The 27103-nt window shown below is 41.1% G+C and overlaps 1 protein-coding gene across 1 annotated transcript in view; it reads left to right on the top strand.

Moving 5' to 3' along the window:
• RUSF1 (RUS family member 1) overlaps positions 1 to 27103 on the top strand; it is a gene marked incomplete at its 5' end in the record, with an annotated part of 166614 nt that overhangs the window by 70682 nt on the left and 68829 nt on the right. Inside the window, 1 exon segment of the mRNA XM_053694386.1 lies at positions 1144 to 1245. Within this exon segment, the coding sequence (XP_053550361.1) occupies positions 1144 to 1245 (102 nt within the window).

Genomic DNA, 27103 nt, shown 5'->3' with positions numbered 1-27103 from the left:
TTAAGACAATTTAAAACAATAATATGGTGATTAAAATCTATCAGAGACGCATGGATCCACGCTAAAAGAATTAAATTAAAAAACAATAATCTGTAATCTTAAACTTTAAGCAGGGTATAGATATACAATTTCAACAATGTGTGTTTTTAAACAATTTAGTGTGATGGTGTGTGTGAGCATCTGCTCTACACTGTGATTGTGATGCGAAGTCAAATAGTGAACATTGTGTCTTAAAAGACAATAACAAAAAATCAATAACAAAAAATCAATCCTGTGAAGAAAACAATCAGCAAACAGTCCTGTGAGCAAAAAATAGTCCTGTGAGCAAAAAATAATAGTAGTACATGGACAGTCCTGTGAGCAAAAAAATAATAATCCTGTGCAGAAATAAAAATAAATTCAGTTGAAGACAAAAACTCGCTCCTGTGTGAGAGAAAAATCACTTCTGTGTGGCAAATATCCAGAAAAACGTGATGTGTGTATCAAAAGAAAAATGTTGGAAAAACGTTGCAAGAAATGAAATGATAAAAAACAGTGCTCTGTGGAGACTGAGCTCCAAGCTGAAAGTAAAAACAATTTGCTAGAAGTAACAAACAAATATGCCAATCGATAAAAACCTGTGGGGAAAAAAATAGATACAATGTGTAGATAATTTTTCAATCGTACCCTCCTAGTGGAATATAAGCAGATGCTCACACACACCATCACACTAAATTGTTTAAAAACACACATTGTTGAAATTGTATATCTATACCCTGCTTAAAGTTTAAGATTACAGATTATTGTTTTTTAATTTAATTCTTTTAGCGTGGATCCATGCGTCTCTGATAGATTTTAATCACCATATTATTGTTTTAAATTGTCTTAACAAGTTTTTAACTACTAAACTGTATATAAGAGAAGAATTATCTTGAATAAATATTGATAAACTTTAACCTTAGCCTCCATTTGTTGGCGCCTGGATACACTATTCTCATTAGTGTGACATTATCTAAGTGAGCGAAGGAGGGCTAGTGTGATTTGTATCTGCTTGAGCGAGGGAGGGTTAGTGTGACGTTATCTGCGTGAGCGAGGGAGGTGACACAACAGCTTTTTATGTATGTACATGAGCATATTAACACAACAGTTCTCTTCATCTTTCAGTGCATCGTGGGAGTGGCAGGAGGTGCTACAAGAGCTGCCCTTACTGTGCACCAAGCCAGACGTGACAATATGGCAGACGTTTGTGCCAAGGATGGGAGCCAGGTCAGTTGTGCACTCTTTGTCTTACTCTTCCTCAATCCTTGACTCTCTGACTTTGTGCCTCACCACCTGACTCGTACTTCCTGACTCTATACTTCACTCTCTGTCTCTCTGACCTACTCATAGACTCTATGCCAGTGTGTGCGACTCTTATTCAGGCCCTGATAATCAAAGCCTCTCCTGTTTGGAGAGAAATTATAGTAGAGACTTCACAGGGGCTGAATTTACGGGCGGGACCTGGAAGTTCCAGAGAGATGAGAGATGCCTCCCAGAAAACGTTCTGCTCACATGAGAGATCCTCCAGCACTCTGAGATCTCTCACAACATTCTAGACAGACAGATTTTGCTATACTTGTCCAAGGGGTGTTGTGACGACCCAAGGTTATCCAACCCTGTGCCAGTCACTTATTTGGCACAGAAAGGGTTATCAGCCCCCTTTTACTGTCACCAATAGGTCACAATCTAGCCACACCAGGCCAGCTTGTGATTTAGCTCAGTGGGTGCAAGGGTTAACAACACTCTCCAGTCTGTACTAGACGTAAAAGAAATGCCCCAAAACTCCCCTTTAATGCCACCCACACTAAACTAATTATAGCTAGCTGCCACATTTATTAAAGGGAAAATCCTAAGAAAAACCCCCAGATTTACACATTAACTTGCAGAATACAATTTAGCAGAAAGTAACCTAAATTATACAGTTCTAATATTCCAGTCTCTTCAGTAACGTGGTTCAATTATTAGACAAAGGCCAAACTTAATAAAGGAATTATTTATTATGCCAAAAATATTATGCACAATGCATTATTAATAAAAAGTTGTTAAAAATAAAATGACACATTAGCAAACAGGTTAAAATAAACAAGGAAGGAAAACAGATTGAATTCTTTTCTAGTTCCAAGATCTGTGCCAGGGGCTGGCATGAAAGCAATGGTCCTTACCCTGTAGAGCAGCTCCCCTTGTAAGAATGACATCTTATAGTTGAAAAATAAGATTCTTATACCTATTTTCCATAGATCAGGTTGCCTGACCACACCCTCCTGGGCGGGCTAAGAAACCCTGTCTTTATGACCTTCATGAAACTAAGTTTTTTTTGCCTGAAATTATAGAATCCATTATAATTTCTAATAGGTAACTCTATTTTCAGATTTACTGACCGGTAATATCTTTCATTGGGAGAATCAATTTGATACCAGATATGACAGATTTCCCTTCATTTAATGTCATAACAGTTTTAAACACATATATACATAATACCCATGTCCCTTTATTGACCTCATCAGGATATGTGACTGAGGCCCTGTTTTCTATCATGTATTCTCTGGACAGTCTAAGCCATAAAACTCTATCCTGTTTACACTGCCAAGCATTTATGATGCTCCTGGCACTTCAAAGAAACACAAACCCAGGACACAATTCTTCTTGAAAAGCAGATAACTGTTTTTAGCTCACAAACTGAACAGAATTAACCCCTTCTCAACTAAATCCTGAGGTATTCGTGACAGGTATTCCCTGCAGTTCTGTTTGTTAAGGGGAGACGAGCCCAGGGCCATACAACACTGCATGACATGAGTTGTTGCACTTCAGATTACGTTCAGTATTATTACATTTAAAGTGAAAGTCAATCCTAGAATTTTTGAAACGCTAGGATTGACTATGGAAACAAGAGGGACCTTAGCAGCTCAAAATGGCAATTGGTTAAAATAAATAAAGGAGCTTTCTGCATGAAGTATCTTATACTTCATGAATGAAAGTCCCCTTTATTTGTTTCAATAGTCAATCCTAGTGTTTCAAAAACTTACTTTAAGCTTTGCACTTTCTATTTTATATTTTAATACATTTAGAACATTGATTTTACACATTCTGGTTATTTTGAAAGTTTTTGTGTTACTTTAACAAAATAGTATCATACTTGGAATAGTTATGTGTATCTTTTACAACTTATTTTGCACTTTGTATTTTCTTTGTTGTAAAATAAAATAGAGCTTCAGAATACGCTGAACAGTGCACTTCCCAGTGTATGTCTGAAGCTCTCACAATTCTTGTGAAATATTGTAAGCATTTTACGCAAGCTGCTCTCACTGAATTATATCTACAGCTGTAAGCAGGTAACTTTTGCTCAAAATTCACAATACACATTTAAATGACAGTAATATATACTAAACTAGGAACAAAAGCAATTTAAGGAGCAGTAAATACAGTAGATTTGCATAAACAACAACTGCATAATAAAAAGACAACGCATTAGCATTTAGTCTTATCTTCAAATGAGTAGTAGATTTTTTTCTGACAAATGTCAAAGTTATGTCACTTCCACTCCTCCTGTATCATGTGACAGATATCAGCCAATCACAAATGCATAAACGTATAGGGGCCGATTTATCAACCCTCTGTCAAACATGATCCGATCAGCGGATCATGTCCAACAGACATCGCTGAATGCGGAGAGCAATACGCTTTCCGCATTCAGCATTGCACCAGCAGCTCTTGTGAACTGTTGGTGCAATGCCACCCCCTACAGATTTGCGGCCAATCGGCCACTAGCAGGGGGTGTCAATCAACCCAATCGTATTGGATCAGGTTGATTTCCCGCGATATCTGTCCACCTCCTCAGAGCAGGCGGACAGGTTATGGAGCAGCGGTCTTTAGACTGAAGGCTCTCCAGAAACGCGGCCCTTCAAGCTCCATACGGTGCTTGATAAATAGGCCCCATAGTCTGAGAACTCTTGCACATGCTCAGTAGGAGCTAGTGCTTAAAAACGTGTAAATATAAAAAGACTGTGCACATTTTGTTACTGGAATTAAATTGGAAAGTTGTTTAAAATTACTGTTCTATCTGAGTCATGAAAGTTTTATTTTTGAGTTGTGTCCCCTTAAATTGTAGTGAAAAATTGTCTGTTTAATTTGTATTTACTGCAAACTGAGACTTTATATCAGCCTCAGGTGTTATCCTGTTAACTTCAGTCTCCCATGTGAAATTCTGTATCCCAGAGAGCTTCATTACTTTCTATGGAAGGCATCTCTCATCTCTCTCTGGGACTTTCAGGTTCTGCCCCTGTGACGTCTGCGCTATCCTTTCTCACCAAGCTGGAGAACCTTTACTTATCTGCTCCTTTAGAAAGTAATGAAGATCTCTAGGATACAAACTCACAGAGAGATTGAAGTAAAAGGAACGTGCTAATAATTTTTTCTCATTATTCAGATAAAACATACAATTTTATGTTCTGATTTGCTTTCATTATCAAATCTGCTTCTTTCTCACGGTATCCTTTGTTTAAGAAGCAGTAATGCACTACTGGGAACTAACTAAACACATTGGGTGAGCAAATGACAAGAGGACTTAATCTACAGTCACTTAGCAGCTAGCTCCCAGTAGTGCATCGCTGCTCCCCTGTGCCTATTTAGGTATGCTTTTCAACAAAAGATACCAAGAGAATAAAGCACATTATATAATGGAAGTAAATTGAAAAGTTGCTTAAAACTGTAAGCGCTAACGGAATCATGAGAGAAACATATTGGGTGTCATGGGAGCACTTGGCACGCATAAAAAATCTCTGTAGTGAATAGAAATTAAATCTAAAAATGATTTATTATAATTTAAAGGGCCAGTCAATGTTTTTATTCTGTAATTATGTACCGTGTATATTAACCTGTATGCGCGCTGTGTATATTAACCTGTATGCCCACTGTGTATATTAATCTGTATGCGCGCTGTGTATATTAACCTGTATGTACTGTGTATATTAACCTGTATGCACTGTGTATATTAACCTGTATGCGCTGTGTATATTAACCTGTATGCACTGTGTATATTAACCTGTATGTGCTGTGTATATTAACCTGTATGCACTGTGTATATTAACCTGTATGCGCTGTGTATATTAACCTGTATGCACTGTGTATATTAACCTGTATGCACTGTGTATATTAACCTGTATGCACTGTGTATATTAACCTGTATGTGCTGTGTATATTAACCTGTATGTGCTGTGTATATTAATCTGTATACGCACTGTGTATATTAATCTGTATGCACCGTGTATATTAACCTGTATGCACTGTGTATATTAATCTGTATGCGCTGTGTATATTAACCTGTATGTACTGTGTATATTAATCTGTATGCGCTGTGTATATTAACCTGTATGTACTGTGTATATTAATCTGTATGTACTGTGTATATTAACCTGTATGCACTGTGTATATTAACCTGTATGCGCTGTGTATATTAACCTGTATGCACTGTGTATATTAACCTGTATGTACTGTGTATATTAACCTGTATGCACTGTGTATATTAACCTGTATGTACTGTGTATATTAACCTGTATGCACTGTGTATATTAACCTGTATGCGCTGTGTATATTAACCTGTATGCGCTGTGTATATTAACCTGTATGCACTGTGTATATTAACCTGTATGTACTGTGTATATTAATCTGTATGTACTGTGTATATTAACCTGTATGCACTGTGTATATTAACCTGTATGTACTGTGTATATTAACCTGTATGCACTGTGTATATTAACCTGTATGCGCTGTGTATATTAACCTGTATGTACTGTGTATATTAACCTGTATGTACTGTGTATATTAACCTGTATGCGCTGTGTATATTAACCTGTATGTGCTGTGTATATTAATCTGTATACGCACTGTGTATATTAACCTGTATGTGCTGTGTATATTAACCTGTATGCACTGTGTATATTAACCTGTATGTGCTGTGTATATTAACCTGTATGTGCTGTGTATATTAACCTGTATGCCCTGTGTATATTAACCTGTATGTGCTGTGTATATTAACCTGTATGCCCTGTGTATATTAACCTGTATGTGCTGTGTATATTAACCTGTATGCACTGTGTATATTAACCTGTATGTGCTGTGTATATTAATCTGTATGCACTGTGTATATTAACCTGTATGTGCTGTGTATATTAATCTGTATGTACTGTGTATATTAACCTGTATGCGCTGTGTATATTAACCTGTATGTGCTGTGTATATTAATCTGTATGTACTGTGTATATTAACCTGTATGTGCTGTGTATATTAATCTGTATGTACTGTGTATATTAACCTGTATGCGCTGTGTATATTAACCTGTATGCGCTGTGTATATTAACCTGTATGTAATGTGTATATTAATCTGTATGTACTGTGTATATTAACCTGTATGCGCTGTGTATATTAACCTGTATGCGCTGTGTATATTAACCTGTATGCACTGTGTATATTAACCTGTATGCGCTGTGTATATTAACCTGTATGCACTGTGTATATTAACCTGTATGCACTGTGTATATTAACCTGTATGCACTGTGTATATTAACCTGTATGCGCTGTGTATATTAACCTGTATGCGCTGTGTATATTAACCTGTATGTGCTGTGTATATTAATCTGTATGTACTGTGTATATTAATCTGTATGCACTGTGTATATTAACCTGTATGCGCTGTGTATATTAACCTGTATGTGCTGTGTATATTAACCTGTATGCGCTGTGTATATTAACCTGTATGTGCTGTGTATATTAACCTGTATGCGCTGTGTATATTAACCTGTATGTGCTGTGTATATTAACCTGTATGTGCTGTGTATATTAACCTGTATGCGCTGTGTATATTAACCTGTATGTACTGTGTATATTAACCTGTATGTGCTGTGTATATTAACCTGTATGCGCTGTGTATATTAACCTGTATGTACTGTGTATATTAACCTGTATTCACTGTGTATATTAACCTGTATGCACTGTGTATATTAACCTGTATGCACTGTGTATATTAACCTGTATGCACTGTGTATATTAACCTGTATGTGCTGTGTATATTAACCTGTATGCGCTGTGTATATTAACCTGTATGCACCGTGTATATTAATCTGTATGCACTGTGTATATTAACCTGTATGCACTGTGTATATTAACCTGTATGTGCTGTGTATATTAATCTGTATACGCACTGTGTATATTAATCTGTATGCACCGTGTATATTAACCTGTATGCACTGTGTATATTAACCTGTATGCACTGTGTATATTAACCTGTATGTGCTGTGTATATTAATCTGTATACGCACTGTGTATATTAATCTGTATGCACCGTGTATATTAACCTGTATGCACCGTGTATATTAATCTGTATGCACTGTGTATATTAATCTGTATGCGCGCTGTGTATATTAATCTGTATGTGCTGTGTATATTAACCTGTATGTGCTGTGTATATTAACCTGTATGCACTGTGTATATTAACCTGTATGTGCTGTGTATATTAACCTGTATTCACTGTGTATATTAACCTGTATGCACTGTGTATATTAACCTGTATGCACTGTGTATATTAACCTGTATGCACTGTGTATATTAACCTGTATGCGCTGTGTATATTAACCTGTATGCGCTGTGTATATTAACCTGTATGCACTGTGTATATTAACCTGTATGTGCTGTGTATATTAATCTGTATACGCACTGTGTATATTAATCTGTATGCACCGTGTATATTAACCTGTATGCACCGTGTATATTAATCTGTATGCGCGCTGTGTATATTAATCTGTATGCGCGCTGTGTATATTAATCTGTATGCGCGCTGTGTATATTAACCTGTATGCGCTCTGTGTATATTAACCTGTATGTGCTGTGTATGTACTGTGTATATTAACCTGTATGTGCTGTGTATGTACTGTGTATATTAATCTGTATGCGCGCTGTGTATATTAACCTGTATGCGCTCTGTGTATATTAACCTGTATGTGCTGTGTATGTACTGTGTATATTAACCTGTATGTGCTGTGTATGTACTGTGTACATTAACCTGTATGCGCGCGGTGTACATTAACCTGTATGCGCGCCTACAGGTGACTGTAAAAAAATAATATGAAGCATATTAGAAATGTACATCCCCCCCCCCCAGTGCGTAAGCATTTGGCTCAGTGGTGCTATAATTAGACAGTGCGTCTGTGACGCTATTTTTATTTTTACAGTCACTGCTAAGTTAATGTTACAGAATTCCACACATAGTAACCGATCTGCTTCCTCTGACTCGCGCCCTGTCTCTCTGATGTCCTTCCTTACTCACGCCCTGTCTCTCTGATGTCCTTCCTTACTCACGCCCTGTCTCTCTGATGTCCTTCCTTACTCACGTCCTGTCTCTCTGATGTCCTTCCTTACTCACGCCCTGTCTCTCTGATGTCCTTCCTTACTCACGCCCTGTCTCTCTGATGTACTTCCTTACTCACGCCCTGTCTCTCTGATGTCCTTCCTTACTCACGCCCTGTCTCTCTGATGTCCTTCCTTACTCACGCCCTGTCTCTCTGATGTACTTCCTTACTCACGCCCTGTCTCTCTCATGTACTTCCTTACTCACACCCTGTCACTCAGATGTCCTTCCTTACTCACGCCCTGTCTCTCTGATGTCCTTCCTTACTCACACCCTGTCACTCAGATGTCCTTCCTTACTCACGCCCTGTCTCTCTGATGTACTTCCTTACTCACGCCCTGTCTCTCTGATGTACTTCCTTACTCACGCCCTGTCTCTCTGATGTAATTTCTTACTCACGCCCTGTCTCTCTGATGTACTGCCTGTTACAAAAGCATTAGTTTTCATTGTGTACCTTTAAGTGCTATTTTCACCTTTCAGCCCTATTTGCAGCCGTCGAAATGCTGCATAGGTTCTCTCCCTTCGAGTTGCTCTACGGAAGAAAGGTACGGGGACCCCTAAACCTGATCCGGGAGCACTGGGAGGGAGAGATGGAGACTGACGGTGTCCCCATTGTGCCATACGTGCTGGAACTCAGGGACCGAATGGAGCAATTAGCCAAATCAGTGCGGGCTAATCTCCAGTCGGCCCAGAGAAGACAGAAGGTATGGTACGATCGGGGGGCCCGAAAGAGAATCTTCACCATAGGACAAAAGGTGTTAGTACTTAAGCCGGTGAAGACAGACAAATTGCAGGCGTCCTGGCAGGGCCCCTACCAGATCGTAGAGAAAACATAATTTATGTAAGAACTTACCTGATAAATTCATTTCTTTCATATTAGCAAGAGTCCATGAGCTAGTGACGTATGGGATATACATTCCTACCAGGAGGGGCAAAGTTTCCCAAACCTCAAAATGCCTATAAATACACCCCTCACCACACCCACAATTCAGTTTAACGAATAGCCAAGAAGTGGGGTGATAAAAAAGTGCGAAAGCATATAAAATAAGGAATTGGAATAATTGTGCTTTATACAAAAATCATAACCACCCTAAAAAAAGGGCGGGCCTCATGGACTCTTGCTAATATGAAAGAAATGAATTTATCAGGTAAGTTCTTACATAAATTATGTTTTCTTTCATGTAATTAGCAAGAGTCCATGAGCTAGTGACGTATGGGATAATGATTACCCAAGATGTGGATCTTTCCACGCAAGAGTCACTAGAGAGGGAGGGATAAAATAAAGACAGCCAATTCCGCTGAAAATAATCCACACCCAAAATAAAGTTTAATGAAAAACATAAGCAGAAGATTCAGACTGAAACCGCTGCCTGAAGTACTTTTCTACCAAAAACTGCTTCAGAAGAAGAAAATACATCAAAATGGTAGAATTTAGTAAAAGTATGCAAAGAGGACCAAGTTGCTGCTTTGCAAATCTGATCAATCGAAGCTTCATTCCTAAACGCCCAGGAAGTAGAAACTGACCTAGTAGAATGAGCTGTAATCCTTTGAGGCGGAGTCTTACCCGACTCAACATAGGCAAGATGAATTAAAGATTTCAACCAAGATGCCAAAGAAATGGCAGAAGCTTTCTGACCTTTCCTAGAACCGGAAAAGATAACAAATAGACTAGAAGTCTTTCGGAAAGACTTAGTAGCTTCAACATAATATTACAAAGCTCTAACAACATCCAAAGAATGCAATGATTTCTCCTTAGAATTCTTAGGATTAGGACATAATGAAGGAACCACAATTTCTCTACTAATGTTGTTGGAATTCACAACTTTAGGTAAAAATTCAAAAGAAGTTCGCAACACCGCCTTATCCTGATGAAAAATCAGAAAAGGAGACTCACAAGAAAGAGCAGATAATTCAGAGACTCTTCTGGCAGAAGAGATGGCCAAAAGGAACAAAACTTTCCAAGAAAGTAATTTAATGTCCAATGAATGCATAGGTTCAAACGGAGGAGCTTGAAGAGCTCCCAGAACCAAATTCAAACTCCAAGGAGGAGAAATTGACTTAATGACAGGTTTTATACGAACCAAAGCTTGTACAAAACAATGAATATCAGGAAGAATAGCAATCTTTCTGTGAAAAAGAACAGAAAGAGCAGAGATTTGACCTTTCAAGGAACTTGCGGACAAACCCTTATCTAAACCATCCTGAAGAAACTGTAATATTCTCGGTATTCTAAAAGAATGCCAAGAAAAATGATGAGAAAGACACCAAGAAATATAAGTCTTCCAGACTCTATAATATATCTCTCTGGATACAGATTTACGAGCCTGTAACATAGTATTAATCACAGAGTCAGAGAAACCTCTTTGACCAAGAATCAAGCGTTCAATCTCCATACCTTTAAATTTAAGGATTTGAGATCCTGATGGAAAAAAGGACCTTGTGACAGAAGGTCTGGTCTTAACGGAAGAGTCCACGGTTGGCAAGAGGCCATCCGGACAAGATCCGCATACCAAAACCTGTGAGGCCATGCCGGAGCTACCAGCAGAACAAACGAGCATTCCTTCAGAATCTTGGAGATTACTCTTGGAAGAAGAACTAGAGGCGGAAAGATATAAGCAGGATGATACTTCCAAGGAAGTGATAATGCATCCACTGCCTCCGCCTGAGGATCCCGGGATCTGGACAGATACCTGGGAAGTTTCTTGTTTAGATGAGAAGCCATCAGATCTATTTCTGGAAGCTCCCACATTTGAACAATCTGAAGAAATACCTCTGGGTGAAGAGACCATTCGCCCGGATGCAACGTTTGGCGACTGAGATAATCCGCTTCCCAATTGTCTATACCTGGGATATGAACCGCAGAGATTAGACAGGAGCTGGATTCCGCCCAAATCAGAATTCGAGATACTTCTTTCATAGCTAGAGGACTGTGAGTCCCTCCTTGATGATTGATGTATGCCACAGTAGTGACATTGGAGAATCAGAAGAAATAATATCAAAGCGCCAAACAACACTGGCAGGGTCTGGGTGGTTTACTTTGAGTGTTAATCAAGTAATAATTTTAAAACAATATGACATTTAAGACAATTTATTGCGATAAAACAATATAAAACAATGTTGGTTTAAAACAATGTTACATTAAAAACAAATAATCAAGGATCCAAGATTTTACAAGAGATGACAAGAATACAATACAAAAAAGGAAAGGTTGGTTGTGTCAGCCTATGGGCGTGATAGAGCGGTGTAATATATAACTGATGTTTGTGGATAAAAGGTGTCTTTTCTAGTATTGAAAAGCATATAATGTACAATAAATATGCAGGTTTGGAGAATGTTTGTGTCAAAATCAAATTCGTGAATAACCGAAGATAAACAATAGTGACTTGAAAAATAAAACAAAACAATATTTGAAAAATGTGAAAAAACTGCTCTAAAAAAGGATAAGCAGAGAACGGTGTGAACAAAAATTTTTCAAAAAGTTTTTAAAAAAAGATGCAAACTGTCTTCGTGATAATGTCAATAAGAAGTGAATCAACAGTCTTCACAAAGGGTGCAAATATATCCGGTGGGATGCAAAAAAATAATGATAAAAATATCCGGTGAAAAACAAATGAAAAACACCAGAAAAACAAGTGGTAAAAGGAAGGAAGTCTGTTCAAATTGGTGTGAATTAATCACACGATCCAAACAAATGTTGAGTGACATTCTGATATTATTTTTTAAAAACCATCTACACTATTGTTTATTTCTTTTTTGGCAGAAGGACTTTCATCTGCAACAAGTTGTATCTATTGTTTTGAAGACACACTAGCACCCTCAACTTTTGGAGGAAAACTACCACACACACATTTAACATTTGTTTGGATCGTGTGATTAATTCACACCAATTTGAACAGACTTCCTTCCTTTTACCACTTGTTTTTCTGGTGTTTTTCATTTGTTTTTCACCGGATATTTTTATCATTATTTTTTTGCATCCCACCGGATATATTTGCACCCTTTGTGAAGACTGTTGATTCACTTCTTATTGACATTATCACGAAGACAGTTTGCATCTTTTTTGAAAAACTTTTTGAAAAATTTTTGTTCACACCGTTCTCTGCTTATCCTTTTTTAGAGCAGTTTTTTCACATTTTTCAAATATTGTTTTGTTTTATTTTTCAAGTCACTATTGTTTATCTTCGGTTATTCACGAATTTGATTTTGACACAAACATTCTCCAAACCTGCATATTTATTGTACATTATATGCTTTTCAATACTAGAAAAGACACCTTTTATCCACAAACATCAGTTATATATTACACCGCTCTATCACGCCCATAGGCTGACACAACCAACCTTTCCTTTTTTGTATTGTATTCTTGTCATCTCTTGTAAAATCTTGGATCCTTGATTATTTGTTTTTAATGTAACATTGTTTTAAACCAACATTGTTTTATATTGTTTTATATTGTTTTATCGCAATAAATTGTCTTAAATGTCATATTGTTTTAAAATTATTACTTGATTAACACTCAAAGTAAACCACCCAGACCCTGCCAGTGTTGTTTGGCGCTTTGATATTATTTCTTCTGATTCTCCATACACTTCTGATCGCTAGGGGTCAATTTATTAGAGCTAAGGGTCTTTTATGCAGTAGGCGCTCAGTGATACACTCCATTTAACAGTAGTGACATTGTCTGTCTGAAAACAAATGAACGATTCTCTCTTCAGAAGAGGCCAAGACTGAAGAGCTCTGAAAATTGCACGGAGTTCCAAAATATTGATCGGTAATCTCACCTCCTGAGATTCCCAAACTCCTTGTGCCATCAGAGATCCCCACACAGCTCCCCAACCTGTGAGACTTGCATCTGTTGAAATTACAGTCCAGGGGGCCCATTTATCAAAGGGCTTGCGGACCTGATCCGACACTGCGGATCAGGTCCGCAAGACCTCGCTAAATGCGGAGAGCAATACGCTCTCCACATTTAACATTGCACCAGCAGCTCACAAGAGCTGCTGGTGCAACGCCGCCCCCTGCTGACTCGCGGCCAATCGGCCGCCAGCAGGGAGCTGTCAATCAACCCGATCGTATTCGATCGGGTTGATTTCCGGCGGTTCCTGTCCGCCTGCTCAGAGCAGGCGGACAGGGTTATGAAGCAGCGGTCTTTAGACCGCTGCTTCATAACTTGTGTTTCTGGCGAGTCTGAAGACTCGCCAGAAACACGGCCCTTCAAGCTCCATACGGAGCTTGATAAATGGGCCTGTATGTCGGAAGCACAAAAGAAGCCCCCTGAATTAAACGATGGTGATCTGTCCACCACGTTAGAGAGTGTCGTACAATCGGTTTTAAAGATATTAATTGAGATATCTTTGTGTAATCCTTGCACCATTGATTCAGCATACAGAGCTGAAGAGGTCGCATGTGAAAACGAGCAAAGGGGATCGCGTCCGATGCAGCAGTCATAAGACCTAGAATTTCCAAGCATAAGGCTACCGAAAGGAATGATTGTGACTGAAGGTTTCAATTTTAGACGTCTCTTGTCTGTTAAAGACAGAGTCATGGACACTGAATCTATCTGGAAACCCAGAAAGGTTACCCTTGTCTGAGGAATCAATGAACTTTTTGGTGAATTGATCCTCCAACCATGATCTTGAAGAAACAACACAAGTCGATTCGTATGAGATTCTGCTAAATGTAAAGACTGAGCAAGTACCAAGATATCGTCCAAATAAGGAAATACCACAATACCCTGTTCTCTGATTACAGACAGCAGGGCACCGAGAACCTTTGTAAAAATTCTTGGAGCTGTAGCTAGGCCAAACGGCAGAGCCACAAACTGGTAATGCTTGTCCAGAAAAGAGAATCTCAGGAACTGATAATGATCTGGATGAATCGGAATATGCAGATATGCATCCTGTAAATCTATTGTGGACATAAAATGCCCTTGCTGAACAAAAGGCAAGATAGTCCTTACAGTTACCATTTTGAACGTTGGTATCCTTACATAACGATTCAATATTTTTAGATCCAGAACTGGTCTGAAGGAATTCTCCTTCTTTGGTACAATGAAGAGATTTGAATAAAACCCCATCCCCTGTTCCAGAACTGGAACTGGCATAATTACTCCAGCCAACTCTAGATCTGAAACACAATTCAGAAATGCTTGAGCTTTCACTGGATTTACTGGGACACGGGAAAGAAAAAATCTCTTTGCAGGAGGTCTCATCTTGAAACCAATTCTGTACCCTTCTGAAACAATGTTCTGAATCCAAAGATTGTGAACAGAATTGATCCAAATTTCTTTGAAAAAACGTAACCTGCCCCCTACCAGCTGAGCTGGAATGAGGGCCGCACCTTCATGTGGACTTAGAAGCAGGCTTTGCCTTTCTAGAAGGCTTGGATTTATTCCAGACTGGAGATGGTTTCCAAACTGAAACTGCTCCTGAGGATGAAGGATCAGGCTTTTGTTCTTTGTTGAAACGAAAGGAACGAAAACGATTATTAGCCCTGTTTTTACCCTTAGATTTTTTATCCTGTGGTAAAAAAGTTCCTTTCCCACCAGTAACAGTTGAGATAATAGAATCCAACTGAGAACCAAATAATTTGTTACCCTGGAAAGAAATGGAAAGTAGAGTTGATTTAGAAGCCATATCAGCATTCCAAGTTTTAAGCCATAAAGCTCTTCTAGCTAAAATAGCTAGAGACATAAACCTGACATCAACTCTGATAATATCAAAAATGGCATCACAGATAAAATTATTAGCATGCTGAAGAATAATAATAATATTATGAGAATCACGATGTGTTACTTGTTGCGCTAAAGTCTCCAACCAAAAAGTTGAAGCTGCAGCAACATCAGCCAAAGATATAGCAGGTCTAAGAAGATTACCTGAACACAGATAAGCTTTTCTTAGAAAGGATTCAATTTTCCTATCTAAAGGATCTTTAAACGAAGTACCATCTGACGTAGGAATAGTAGTACGTTTAGCAAGGGTAGAAATAGCCCCATCAACTTTAGGGATTTTGTCCCAAAATTCTAATCTGTCAGACGGTACAGGATATAATTGCTTAAAACGTTTAGAAGGAGTAAATGAATTACCCAATTTATCCCATTCTCTGGAAATTACTTCAGAAATAGCATTAGGAACAGGAAAAACTTCTGGAATAACCACAGGAGATTTAAATACCTTATCTAAACGTTGAGAATTAGTATCAAGAGGACCAGAATCCTCTATTTCTAAAGCAATTAGTACTTCTTTAAGTAAAGAACGAATAAATTCCATTTTAAATAAATATGAAGATTTATCAGCATCAATCTCTGAGACAGAATCCTCTGAACCAGAAAAGTCATCAGAATCAGAATGATGATGTTCATTTAAAAATTCATCTGTAGAGAGAGAAGTTTTAAAAGATTTTTTATGTTTACTAGAAGGAGAAATAACAGACATAGCCTTCTTGATGGATTCAGAAACAAAATCTCTTATATTATCAGGAACATTCTGCACCTTATATGTTGAAGGAACTGCAACAGGCAATGGTACATTACTAAAGGAAATATTATCTGCTTTAAAGGGACACTGAACCCAAATTTTTTTCTTTTGGGATTGAGATAGAGCATGCAATTTTAAGCAACTTTCTAATTTAGTACTATTATCAATGTTTCTTTGTTCTCTTGCTATCTTTATTTTAAAAAGCTTTTTTTTTGGTTCAGAACTCTGGACAGGACTTTTTTTTATTGGTGGACCAATTTATCCACCAATCAGCAAGAACAACCATGGTTGTTCACCAAAAATGGGCCGGCATCTAAACTTACATTCTTGCATTTCAAATAAAGATACCAAGAGAATGAAGAAAATTTGATAAAAGGAGTAGATTAAAAAATTGCTTAAAATGTCATACTCTATCTGAATCACAAAAGAAAACATTTGGGTTCAGTGTCCCTTTAAGCCAATCAGTGCTGACTCATAAATACCTCCAAGGGAGTAAGCACTATGTTATTTATATATATGACACACATGAACTAGCTGTGAAAAACGTCAAATGCATTCAGATAAGAGGCGGGCTTAGAAATTAGCATATAAGCCTAACTAGTTTTAGCTTTCAACAAAGAATACCAATTTTTATGAGAAAAGTATATTGGAAAGTTATTTAAAATGACATGCCCTGTCTGAATCATTAAAGGGACACTGAACCCAATTTTTTTCTTTCATGATTCAGATAGAGCATGCAATTTTAAGCAACTTTCTAATTTACTTCTATTATCAATTTTAATTTGTTCTCTTGCTATCTTTATTTGAAAAAGAAGCCATCTCAGCTAAGGAGCCAGCAAATGTTTGCTTCAGGACCATGGACAGCACTTGTTTATTGGTGCTGACCAATCAGCAAGGACAACCCAGGTTGTTCACCAAAAATGGGCCGGCATCTAAACTCACATTCTTGCTTTTCAAATAAACATACCAAGAGAATGAAGAAAATTTGATAATAGGAGTAAATTAGAAAGTTGCTTAAAAATGCATGCTCTATGTGAATTACAAAATAATTTTTTTGAGTACAGTGTCCCTTTAACAAGTTTGTCATGACAATTAATACAAACAACAGCCGGAGGAATAGCTACCAAAAGTTTACAGCAGATACACTTAGCTTTGGTAGTTCCAGCACTAGACAGCGATTTTCCTGAAGTATCTTCTGACTCAGATGCAACGTGAGACATCTTGCAATATGTAAGAGAAAAAACAACATATAAAGCAAAATTGATCAAATTCCTTAAATGACAGTTTCAGGAATGGGAAAAAATGCCAATAAACAAGCTTCTAGTAACCAGAAGCAAAGAAAAAATGAACTGAAATAATGTGGAGATAAAAGCGACGCCCATATTTTTTGGCGCCAAATAATACGCCCACATCATTTGGCGCCTAAATGCTTTTTGGCGCCAAAAATGACGCCACATCTGGAACGCCGACATTTTTGGCGCAAAAGGACGTAAAAAAATGACGCAACTTCCGGCGACACGTATGACGCCGGAAACAGAAAAGATTTTTTGCACCAAAAAAGTCCGCGCCAAAAATGACGCAATAAAATGAAGCATTTTCAGCCCCCGCGAGCCTAACAGCCCACAGGGAAAAAAGTCAAATTTTTAAGGTAAGAAAAAATGATTGATTCAAATGCATTATCCCAAATATGAAACTGACTGTCTGAAAATAAGGAATGTTGAACATTCTGAGTCAAGGCAAATAAATGTTTGAACACATATATTTAGAACTTTATAAAGTGCCCAACCATAGCTTAGAGTGTCACAGAAAATAAGATTTACTTACCCCAGGACACTCATCTACATGTTTGTAGAAAGCCAAACCAGTACTGAAACGAAAATCAGCAGAGGTAATGGTATATAAATAAGAGTATATCGTCGATCTGAAAAGGGAGGTAAGAGATGAATCTCTACGACCGATAACAGAGAACCTATGAAATAGACCCCGTAGAAGGAGATCACTGCATTCAAATAGGCAATACTCTCCTCACATCCCTCTGACATTCACTGCACGCTGAGAGGAAAACCGGGCTCCAACTTGCTGCGGAGCGCATATCAACGTAGAATCTAGCACAAACTTACTTCACCACCTCCATAGGAGGCAAAGTTTGTAAAACTGAATTGTGGGTGTGGTGAGGGGTGTATTTATAGGCATTTTGAGGTTTGGGAAACTTTGCCCCTCCTGGTAGGAATGTATATCCCATACGTCACTAGCTCATGGACTCTTGCTAATTACATGAAAGAAAAGGGGAGACACCACTTATGTGATAGCTAGCTGCCACAACAACAATCTTAGAAAGACATTCCATGTAAACATGCTCAAGGAATATTTTGAGCGACCAGAGAACGTGACGGCCGTCTGTTGTTCCCCTCAAGAAGACCCCGACAGTCTACCCATTTCAGACCTATTAGAAAAGAGTCCCCCCACAGGTATAGTAGCTCAGGTTCAGATAGGAGACCGACTTAGCCCCACTGAAAGGTAGCAGCTCAACCAACTCCTACAGGGAGCGCAGAATTATTAGGCAAGTTGTATTTTTGAGGATTAATTTTATTATTGAACAAAAACCATGTTCTCAATGAACCCAAAAAACTCATTAATATCAAAGCTGAATATTTTTGGAAGTAGTTTTTAGTTTGTTTTTAGTTATAGCTATTTTAGGGGGATATCTGTGTGTGCAGGTGACTATTACTGTGCATAATTATTAGGCAACTTAACAAAAAACAAATATATACCCATTTCAATTATTTATTTTTACCAGTGAAACCAATATAACATCTCAACATTCACAAATATACATTTCTGACATTCAAAAACAAAACAAAAACAAATCAGTGACCAATATAGCCACCTTTCTTTGCAAGGACACTCAAAAGCCTGCCATCCATGGATTCTGTCAGTGTTTTGATCTGTTCACCATCAACATTGCGTGCAGCAGCAACCACAGCCTCCCAGACACTGTTCAGAGAGGTGTACTGTTTTCCCTCCTTGTAAATCTCACATTTGATGATGGACCACAGGTTCTCAATGGGGTTCAGATCAGGTGAACAAGGAGGCCATGTCATTAGATTTTCTTCTTTTATACCCTTTCTTGCCAGCCACGCTGTGGAGTACTTGGACGCGTGTGATGGAGCATTGTCCTGCATGAAAATCATGTTTTTCTTGAAGGATGCAGACTTCTTCCTGTACCACTGCTTGAAGAAGGTGTCTTCCAGAAACTGGCAGTAGGACTGGGAGTTGAGCTTGACTCCATCCTCAACCCGAAAAGGCCCCACAAGCGCATCTTTGATGATACCAGCCCAAACCAGTACTCCACCTACACCTTGCTGGCGTCTGAGTCGGACTGGAGCTCTCTGCCCTTTACCAATCCAGCCACGGGCCCATCCATCTGGCCCATCAAGACTCACTCTCATTTCATCAGTCCATAAAACCTTAGAAAAATCAGTCTTGAGATATTTCTTGGCCCAGTCTTGACGTTTCAGCTTGTGTGTCTTGTTCAGTGGTGGTCGTCTTTCAGCCTTTCTTACCTTGGCCATGTCTCTGAGTATTGCACACCTTGTGCTTTCGGGCACTCCAGTGAAATATGGCCAAACTGGTGGCAAGTGGCATCTTGGCAGCTGCACGCTTGACTTTTCTCAGTTCATGGGCAGTTATTTTGCGCCTTGGTTTTTCCACACGCTTCTTGCGACCCTGTTGACTATTTTGAATGAAACGCTTGATTGTTCGATGATCACGCTTCAGAAGCTTTGCAATTTTAAGAGTGCTGCATCCCTCTGCAAGATATCTCACTATTTTTTACTTTTCTGAGCCTGTCAAGTCCTTCTTTTGACCCATTTTGCCAAAGGAAAGGAAGTTGCCTAATAATTATGCACCCTGATATAGGGTGTTGTCATTAGACCACACCCCTTCTTATTACAGAGATGCACATAACCTAATATGCTTAATTGGTAGTAGGCTTTCGAGCCTATACAGCTTGGAGTAAGACAACATGCATAAAGAGGATGATGTGGTCAAAATACTAATTTGCCTAATAATTCTGCACTCCCTGTACAGTCCAAACGCCTCACCTTCTCTCAGAAGCCAGGGTACACTACCTTAACCACCCACCAGGTAGATACTCCGGGACAAGCTCCCTTGCGCCAGGCTCCGTACCGAATCCCCGAAGCAGTTAGGACAGGAATGAAGAAGGAGATCGATGAGATGCTCCAACTCAGGGTAATTGAGCCCTCCGATAGTCCCTGGGCCTCCCCAGTTGTCTTGGTGCCCAAGAAAGATGGGACAACCCGGTTCTGCATAGACTATCGGAGGCTCAATGAAAAGAGAGTGACGGACGCTTACCCTATGCCCAGGGTAGACGAGCTACTCGATCGAATAGCCAGGGGAAATTACCTGACCACTATTGACCTCTGCAAAGGTTACTGGCAGATTCCCCTGGCCCTGGAGGCTATCCCCAAGTCTGCATTCGTCACCCCATTCGGCTTATATCAGTTTAAGGTAATGCCGTTTGGGATGAAGAATGCCCCAGCTACATTCCAGCGCTTGGTGGATAGGCTCCAGAGTTTTGCTTGCGCATACCTGGACGACATAGCGATCCACAGTGAGTCCTGGGAGGACCACTTAGCTCACGTAGGAATGGTTCTGGATCAGATCCGGGCTGCTGGCTTGACTCTGAAGCCAGAAAAATGCCACCTTGGGATGGCCGAGGTACAGTACCTGGGTCACCGGGTGGGGTGTGGAAAACAGCGACCAGAGCCGGCCAAGATAGAAGCTGTCGCCAATTGGCCCACCCCCATCACTAAGACTCAGGTCCTAGCCTTCCTGGGCACGGCAGGGTACTACAGACGGTTTGTACCAGACTACAGCACACTTGCCAAACCCCTGACTGACTTGACCAAGAAAAACTTACCTCAACAGGTCCTGTGGTCTCCCCACTGTGAAACTGCTTTCCAGGCTCTCAAAAATACTCTAATTAACGCTCCTGTCTTGGCGGCCCCAGCCCTTAACAAACGTTTTATCGTCCATACAGACGCTTCCATGTTCGGGCTGGGAGCCGTCCTCAGCCAAGTAGGCGAAGACGGAGGGGAGCATCCAGTTGCCTACATCAGCCGGAAGCTCCTGCCCCGCGAAGTTAGCTATGCAGCGGTCGAAAAGGAGTGTTTGGCTTTGGTGTGGGCATTAAAGAAATTGACTCCCTATTTATATGGACAGGAGTTCACTCTGGTCACCGACCATAACCCGTTGGTGTGGCTGAACCGGGTCTCTGGAGATAACGGCAGGCTATTACGTTGGAGTTTATCGTTGCAACCCTTCAATTTCACCATTACTTACAGACCTGGGAAACAGAATGGCAACGCCGACGGGTTGTCCAGACAAACCGACCTCAGCCCAGCATAACCAGCGGTCTGGACAGCCTTAGTCTGCCCTGAAAAGGGGTCAGACAGTGTCTGCCAGAGTGTTCCACAGAAAGGGAGCACTGTTACAAAAGCATTAGTTTTCATTGTGTACCTTTAAGTGCTATTTTCACCTTTCAGCCCTATTTGCAGCCGTTCGTATGGTTCAGCACGAATCCTTTGTGTAAACGTATAGGTGGCCGCTATTTCGGGACTTTGCACGTGTTCGCGGCCATCTTACGTGCGAAAAGCGGTGTTTGCCAGCAATCGTCTGGAACTGAAAACGGAGATGCAAACAGGCGAACACCGCTAAGACCTCCAGGATAACGTAACTTCGTGCTGGACCTACCAAACGGCCCACCGTTCGGTAGGATGATTACCCTTCGCATGGGGAGTACAGCGACCACAAGGATAACCATAGATGGCAAAGGGTTCGTGGAGTTTTTACGTACGAACGAGGACCGACCGTAAGGCCAAAACGTGTGGAACTATTTTCGGCTAGAAAGTCTGTGCGGTCGGTCAAAACTTTGGAAACCCATAACTCCCGAACCATTCATCCGAACGGGCTGGTTTTCGGATATGTTGCTCCCCTGAACAACGTCTATCCAGCGGTGTAGGATTTAAAGGGGTACCCCATGGTTTTGGGGTACATCCAGAACTTGGTTGAAAATATGCACCGTATAATTGGTTTAACTGTTTATCTGAGGGGAGGGGATGTGTGGGTTGTGCCAAATGTTTGATTGGTGATTTTATGCCTCCCCCTGGGAGTGTCCTGTTTGCATGTAACCACAATAAAAAGCAGGCTGGGCATCCCAGCCCTCAGTTCTTGTTTGACCCTCAAATCACGGCTTTGACTCGTTTTGCGGGCAGAATGGTATCATAGCTGTACTATAGCTAGTGGGATTATTCTACATTTACAGGACTCGTATGGAATACTATGGAAAGCAACTTCTCCCCTCTTCAGCAATAGGAATCCAGACTACTAAGCGGTCCATCTCTCAGCAAGACTAAGGGTAACCGTAACACTGCCTTACTCACGCCCTGTCTCTCTGATGTAATTTCTTACTCACGCCCTGTCTCTCTGATGTACTTCCTTACTCACGCCTTGTCTCTCTGATGCACTTCCTTACTCACGCCCTGTCTCTCTGATGTACTTCCTTACTCACACCTTGTCTCTCTGATGTACTTCCTTACTCACACCCTGTCTCTCTGATGTACTACCTTACTCACACCCTGTCTCTCTGATGTACTACCTTACTCACACCCTGTCTCTCTGATGTACTACCTTACTCACGCCCTCTCTCTCTGATGTACTACCTTACTCACGCCCTGTCTCTCTGATGTACTTCCTTACTCACACTCTGTCTCTCTGATGTACTTCCTTACTCACGCCCTGTCTCTCTGATGTACTTCCTTACTCACGCCCTGTGATCACCCGAAACCGCCACACTTGGGTACTGGGATTCTGTGGGACTGTGGCTGCTATGGAGGCACCAGACTGTCTGGAGGGGCTGGAAAGTTGTGGGATTGTCCAGTGTCTTGTCAAGATGAGCTTTTTTAAAAACGATGTTTGTTTCTCAATAAGAGGAGTTCTTGATTCACCTGAATGCTAGTATGACTTATTTCGGTGGGCCCATGCAAAATCACTTCTGGCTGGTTCCAGGTGTTGGGAGATCAGTTGGTGGAGCTACCCAGTTGGGGTAGCCAGTAATCCGTCACAATATCTCTCTGATGTACTTCCTTACTCACGCTTTGTCTCTCTGATGTACTTCCTGTTTTTGTGACTCACGCCCTGTCTCTCTGATATACTTCCCCTGTGACTCACACCCTGTCTCTCTGATGAACTTCCTGTCTTTGTGACTCACGCCCTGTCTCTCTGATGTACTTCCCCTGTGACTCACGCCCTGTCTCTCTGATGTACTTCCCCTGTGACTCAGGCCTTGTCTCTCTTATGTACTTCCTGTTTTTGTGACTCACGCCCTGTCTCTCTGATGTACTTCCTGACTCTGTGACTCACGCCCTGTCTCTCTGATGTACTTCCTTACTCACACCTTGTCTCTCTGATGTACTTCCTTACTCACACCCTGTCTCTCTGATGTATTTCCTTACTCACACCCTGTCACTCTCATGTACTACCTTACTCACGCCCTGTCTCTCTGATGTACTTCCTTACTCACACCTTGTCTCTCTGATGTACTTCATTACTCACACCCTGTCTCTCTGATGTACTTCCTTACTCACACCTTGTCTCTCTGATGTACTTCCTTACTCATGCCCTGTCTCTCTGATGTACTTCCTTACTCACGCCCTGTCTCTCTGATGTACTTCTTTACTCACACCTTGTCTCTCTGATGTACTTCCTTACTCACACCTTGTCTCTCTGATGTACTTCCTTACTCACACCCTGTCTCTCTGATGTACTTCCTTACTCACACCCTGTCTCTCTGATGTACTTCCTTACTCACGCCCTGTCTCTCTGATGTACTTCCTTACTCACGCCCTGTCTCTCTGATGTACTTCCTTACTCACGCCCTGTCTCTCTGATGTACTTCCTTACTCACACCTTGTCTCTCTGATGTATTTCCTTATTCACGCCCTGTCACTCTGATGTACTTCCTTACTCACGCCCTGTCTCTCTGATGTACTTCCTTACTCACACCTTGTCTCTTTGATGTACTTCCTTACTCACGCCCTGTCTCTCTGATGTACTTCCTTACTCACACCTTGTCTCTCTGATGTACTTTTTTACTCACACCCTCTCTCTCTGATGTACTACCTTACTCACACCCTCTCTCTCTGATGTACTACCTTACTCGCGCTTTGTCTCTCTGACGTACTTCCTGACTCTGTGACTCACTCCCTGTCTCTCTGATGTACTTCCTGACTCTGTGACTCACACTCTGTCTCTCTGATGTACTTTTTTACTCACACCCTCTCTCTCTGATGTACTACCTTACTCACACCCTCTCTCTCTGATGTAGTACCTTACTCGCGCTTTGTCTCTCTGACGTACTTCCTGACTCTGTGACACACGCCCTGTCTCTCTGATGTACTTCCTGACTCTGTGACTTATGCCCTGTCTCTCTGATGTACTTCCTGACTCTGTGACTTATGCCCTGTCTCTCTGATGTACTTCCTGACTCTGTGACTTACGCCCTATCTCTCTGATGTACTTACTGACTCTCTGATTTACTTCCTGTCTCCCTGATGTACTTACTGACTCTGTGACTCACGCCCTGTCTTTGTGACTCACACCCTGACTCTCTGATATACTTCCTGTCTTTGTGACTCACTCCCTGTCTCTCTGATGTACTTCTGTCTCTGTGACTCACACCCTGTCTCTCTGATGTACTTCCTGTCTTTGTGACTCACTCCCTGTCTCTTTGATGTACTTCCTGACTCTGTGACTTACGCCCTGTCTCTCTAATGTACTTCCTTTACTCATGCCCTGTCTCTCTGAAGTACTTCTTGACTCTGTGACTCCCGTCCTCTCTCTCTGATATACTTCCTGTCTTTGTGACTCACGCCCTGTCTCTCTGATGTACTTCCCCTGTGACTCAGGCCCTGTCTCCCTGATGTACTTCCTGACTCTGTGACTCACGCCCTGTCTCTCTGATGTACTTCCTGTCTTTGTGACTCACGCCCTGTCTCTCTGATGTACTTCCCCTGTGACTCACGCCCTGTCTCTCTGATGTACTTCCTGTCTTTGTGACTTACGCCCTGTCTCTGATGTACTTCCCCTGTGACTCACGCCCTGTCTCTCTGATGTACTTCCTGTCTTTGTAACTCACACCCTGTCTCTCTGATGTACTTCCTTACTCACACCTTGTCTCTCTGATGTACTTCCTTACTCATGCCCTGTCTCTCTGATGTACTTCCTTACTCACGCCCTGTCTCTCTGATGTACTTCTTTACTCACACCTTGTCTCTCTGATGTACTTCCTTACTCACACCTTGTCTCTCTGATGTACTTCCTTACTCACACCCTGTCTCTCTGATGTACTTCCTTACTCACACCCTGTCTCTCTGATGTACTTCCTTACTCACGCCCTGTCTCTCTGATGTACTTCCTTACTCACGCCCTGTCTCTCTGATGTACTTCCTTACTCACGCCCTGTCTCTCTGATGTACTTCCTTACTCACACCTTGTCTCTCTGATGTATTTCCTTATTCACGCCCTGTCACTCTGATGTACTTCCTTACTCACGCCCTGTCTCTCTGATGTACTTCCTTACTCACACCTTGTCTCTTTGATGTACTTCCTTACTCACGCCCTGTCTCTCTGATGTACTTCCTTACTCACACCTTGTCTCTCTGATGTACTTTTTTACTCACACCCTCTCTCTCTGATGTACTACCTTACTCACACCCTCTCTCTCTGATGTACTACCTTACTCGCGCTTTGTCTCTCTGACGTACTTCCTGACTCTGTGACTCACTCCCTGTCTCTCTGATGTACTTCCTGACTCTGTGACTCACACTCTGTCTCTCTGATGTACTTTTTTACTCACACCCTCTCTCTCTGATGTACTACCTTACTCACACCCTCTCTCTCTGATGTAGTACCTTACTCGCGCTTTGTCTCTCTGACGTACTTCCTGACTCTGTGACACACGCCCTGTCTCTCTGATGTACTTCCTGACTCTGTGACTTATGCCCTGTCTCTCTGATGTACTTCCTGACTCTGTGACTTATGCCCTGTCTCTCTGATGTACTTCCTGACTCTGTGACTTACGCCCTATCTCTCTGATGTACTTACTGACTCTCTGATTTACTTCCTGTCTCCCTGATGTACTTACTGACTCTGTGACTCACGCCCTGTCTTTGTGACTCACACCCTGACTCTCTGATATACTTCCTGTCTTTGTGACTCACTCCCTGTCTCTCTGATGTACTTCTGTCTCTGTGACTCACACCCTGTCTCTCTGATGTACTTCCTGTCTTTGTGACTCACTCCCTGTCTCTTTGATGTACTTCCTGACTCTGTGACTTACGCCCTGTCTCTCTAATGTACTTCCTTTACTCATGCCCTGTCTCTCTGAAGTACTTCTTGACTCTGTGACTCCCGTCCTCTCTCTCTGATATACTTCCTGTCTTTGTGACTCACGCCCTGTCTCTCTGATGTACTTCCCCTGTGACTCAGGCCCTGTCTCCCTGATGTACTTCCTGACTCTGTGACTCACGCCCTGTCTCTCTGATGTACTTCCTGTCTTTGTGACTCACGCCCTGTCTCTCTGATGTACTTCCCCTGTGACTCACGCCCTGTCTCTCTGATGTACTTCCTGTCTTTGTGACTTACGCCCTGTCTCTGATGTACTTCCCCTGTGACTCACGCCCTGTCTCTCTGATGTACTTCCTGTCTTTGTAACTCACACCCTGTCTCTCTGATGTACTTACTGACTCTGTGACTTACACCATGTCTCTGATGTACTTCCTGTCTCTCTGATGTACTTCCCCTGTGAATCAGGCCCTGTCTCTCTGATGTACTTCCTGTCTTTGTAACTCACACCCTGTCTCTCTGATGTACTTCCTGACTCTGTAACTCACACCCTGTCTCTCTGATGTACTTACTGACTCTCTGATTTACTTCCTGTCTCTCTGATTTACTTCCTGTCTCCCTGATGTACTTACTGACTCTGTGACTCACGCCCTGTCTTTGTGACTCACACCCTGACTCTCTGATATACTTCCTGACTCTGTGACTTACGCCCTGTCTCTCTGATGTACTTACTGACTCTCTGATTTACTTCCTGTCTCTCTGATTTACTTCCTGTCTCTCTGATTTACTT

Source organism: Bombina bombina, chromosome 11, assembly GCF_027579735.1.
Source record: "Bombina bombina isolate aBomBom1 chromosome 11, aBomBom1.pri, whole genome shotgun sequence".
Lineage (NCBI taxonomy): Eukaryota > Metazoa > Chordata > Amphibia > Anura > Bombinatoridae > Bombina > Bombina bombina.
The sequence above is the reverse complement of the archived record's forward strand: the minus strand, read 5'-3'. Positions and strand labels throughout refer to the sequence as shown.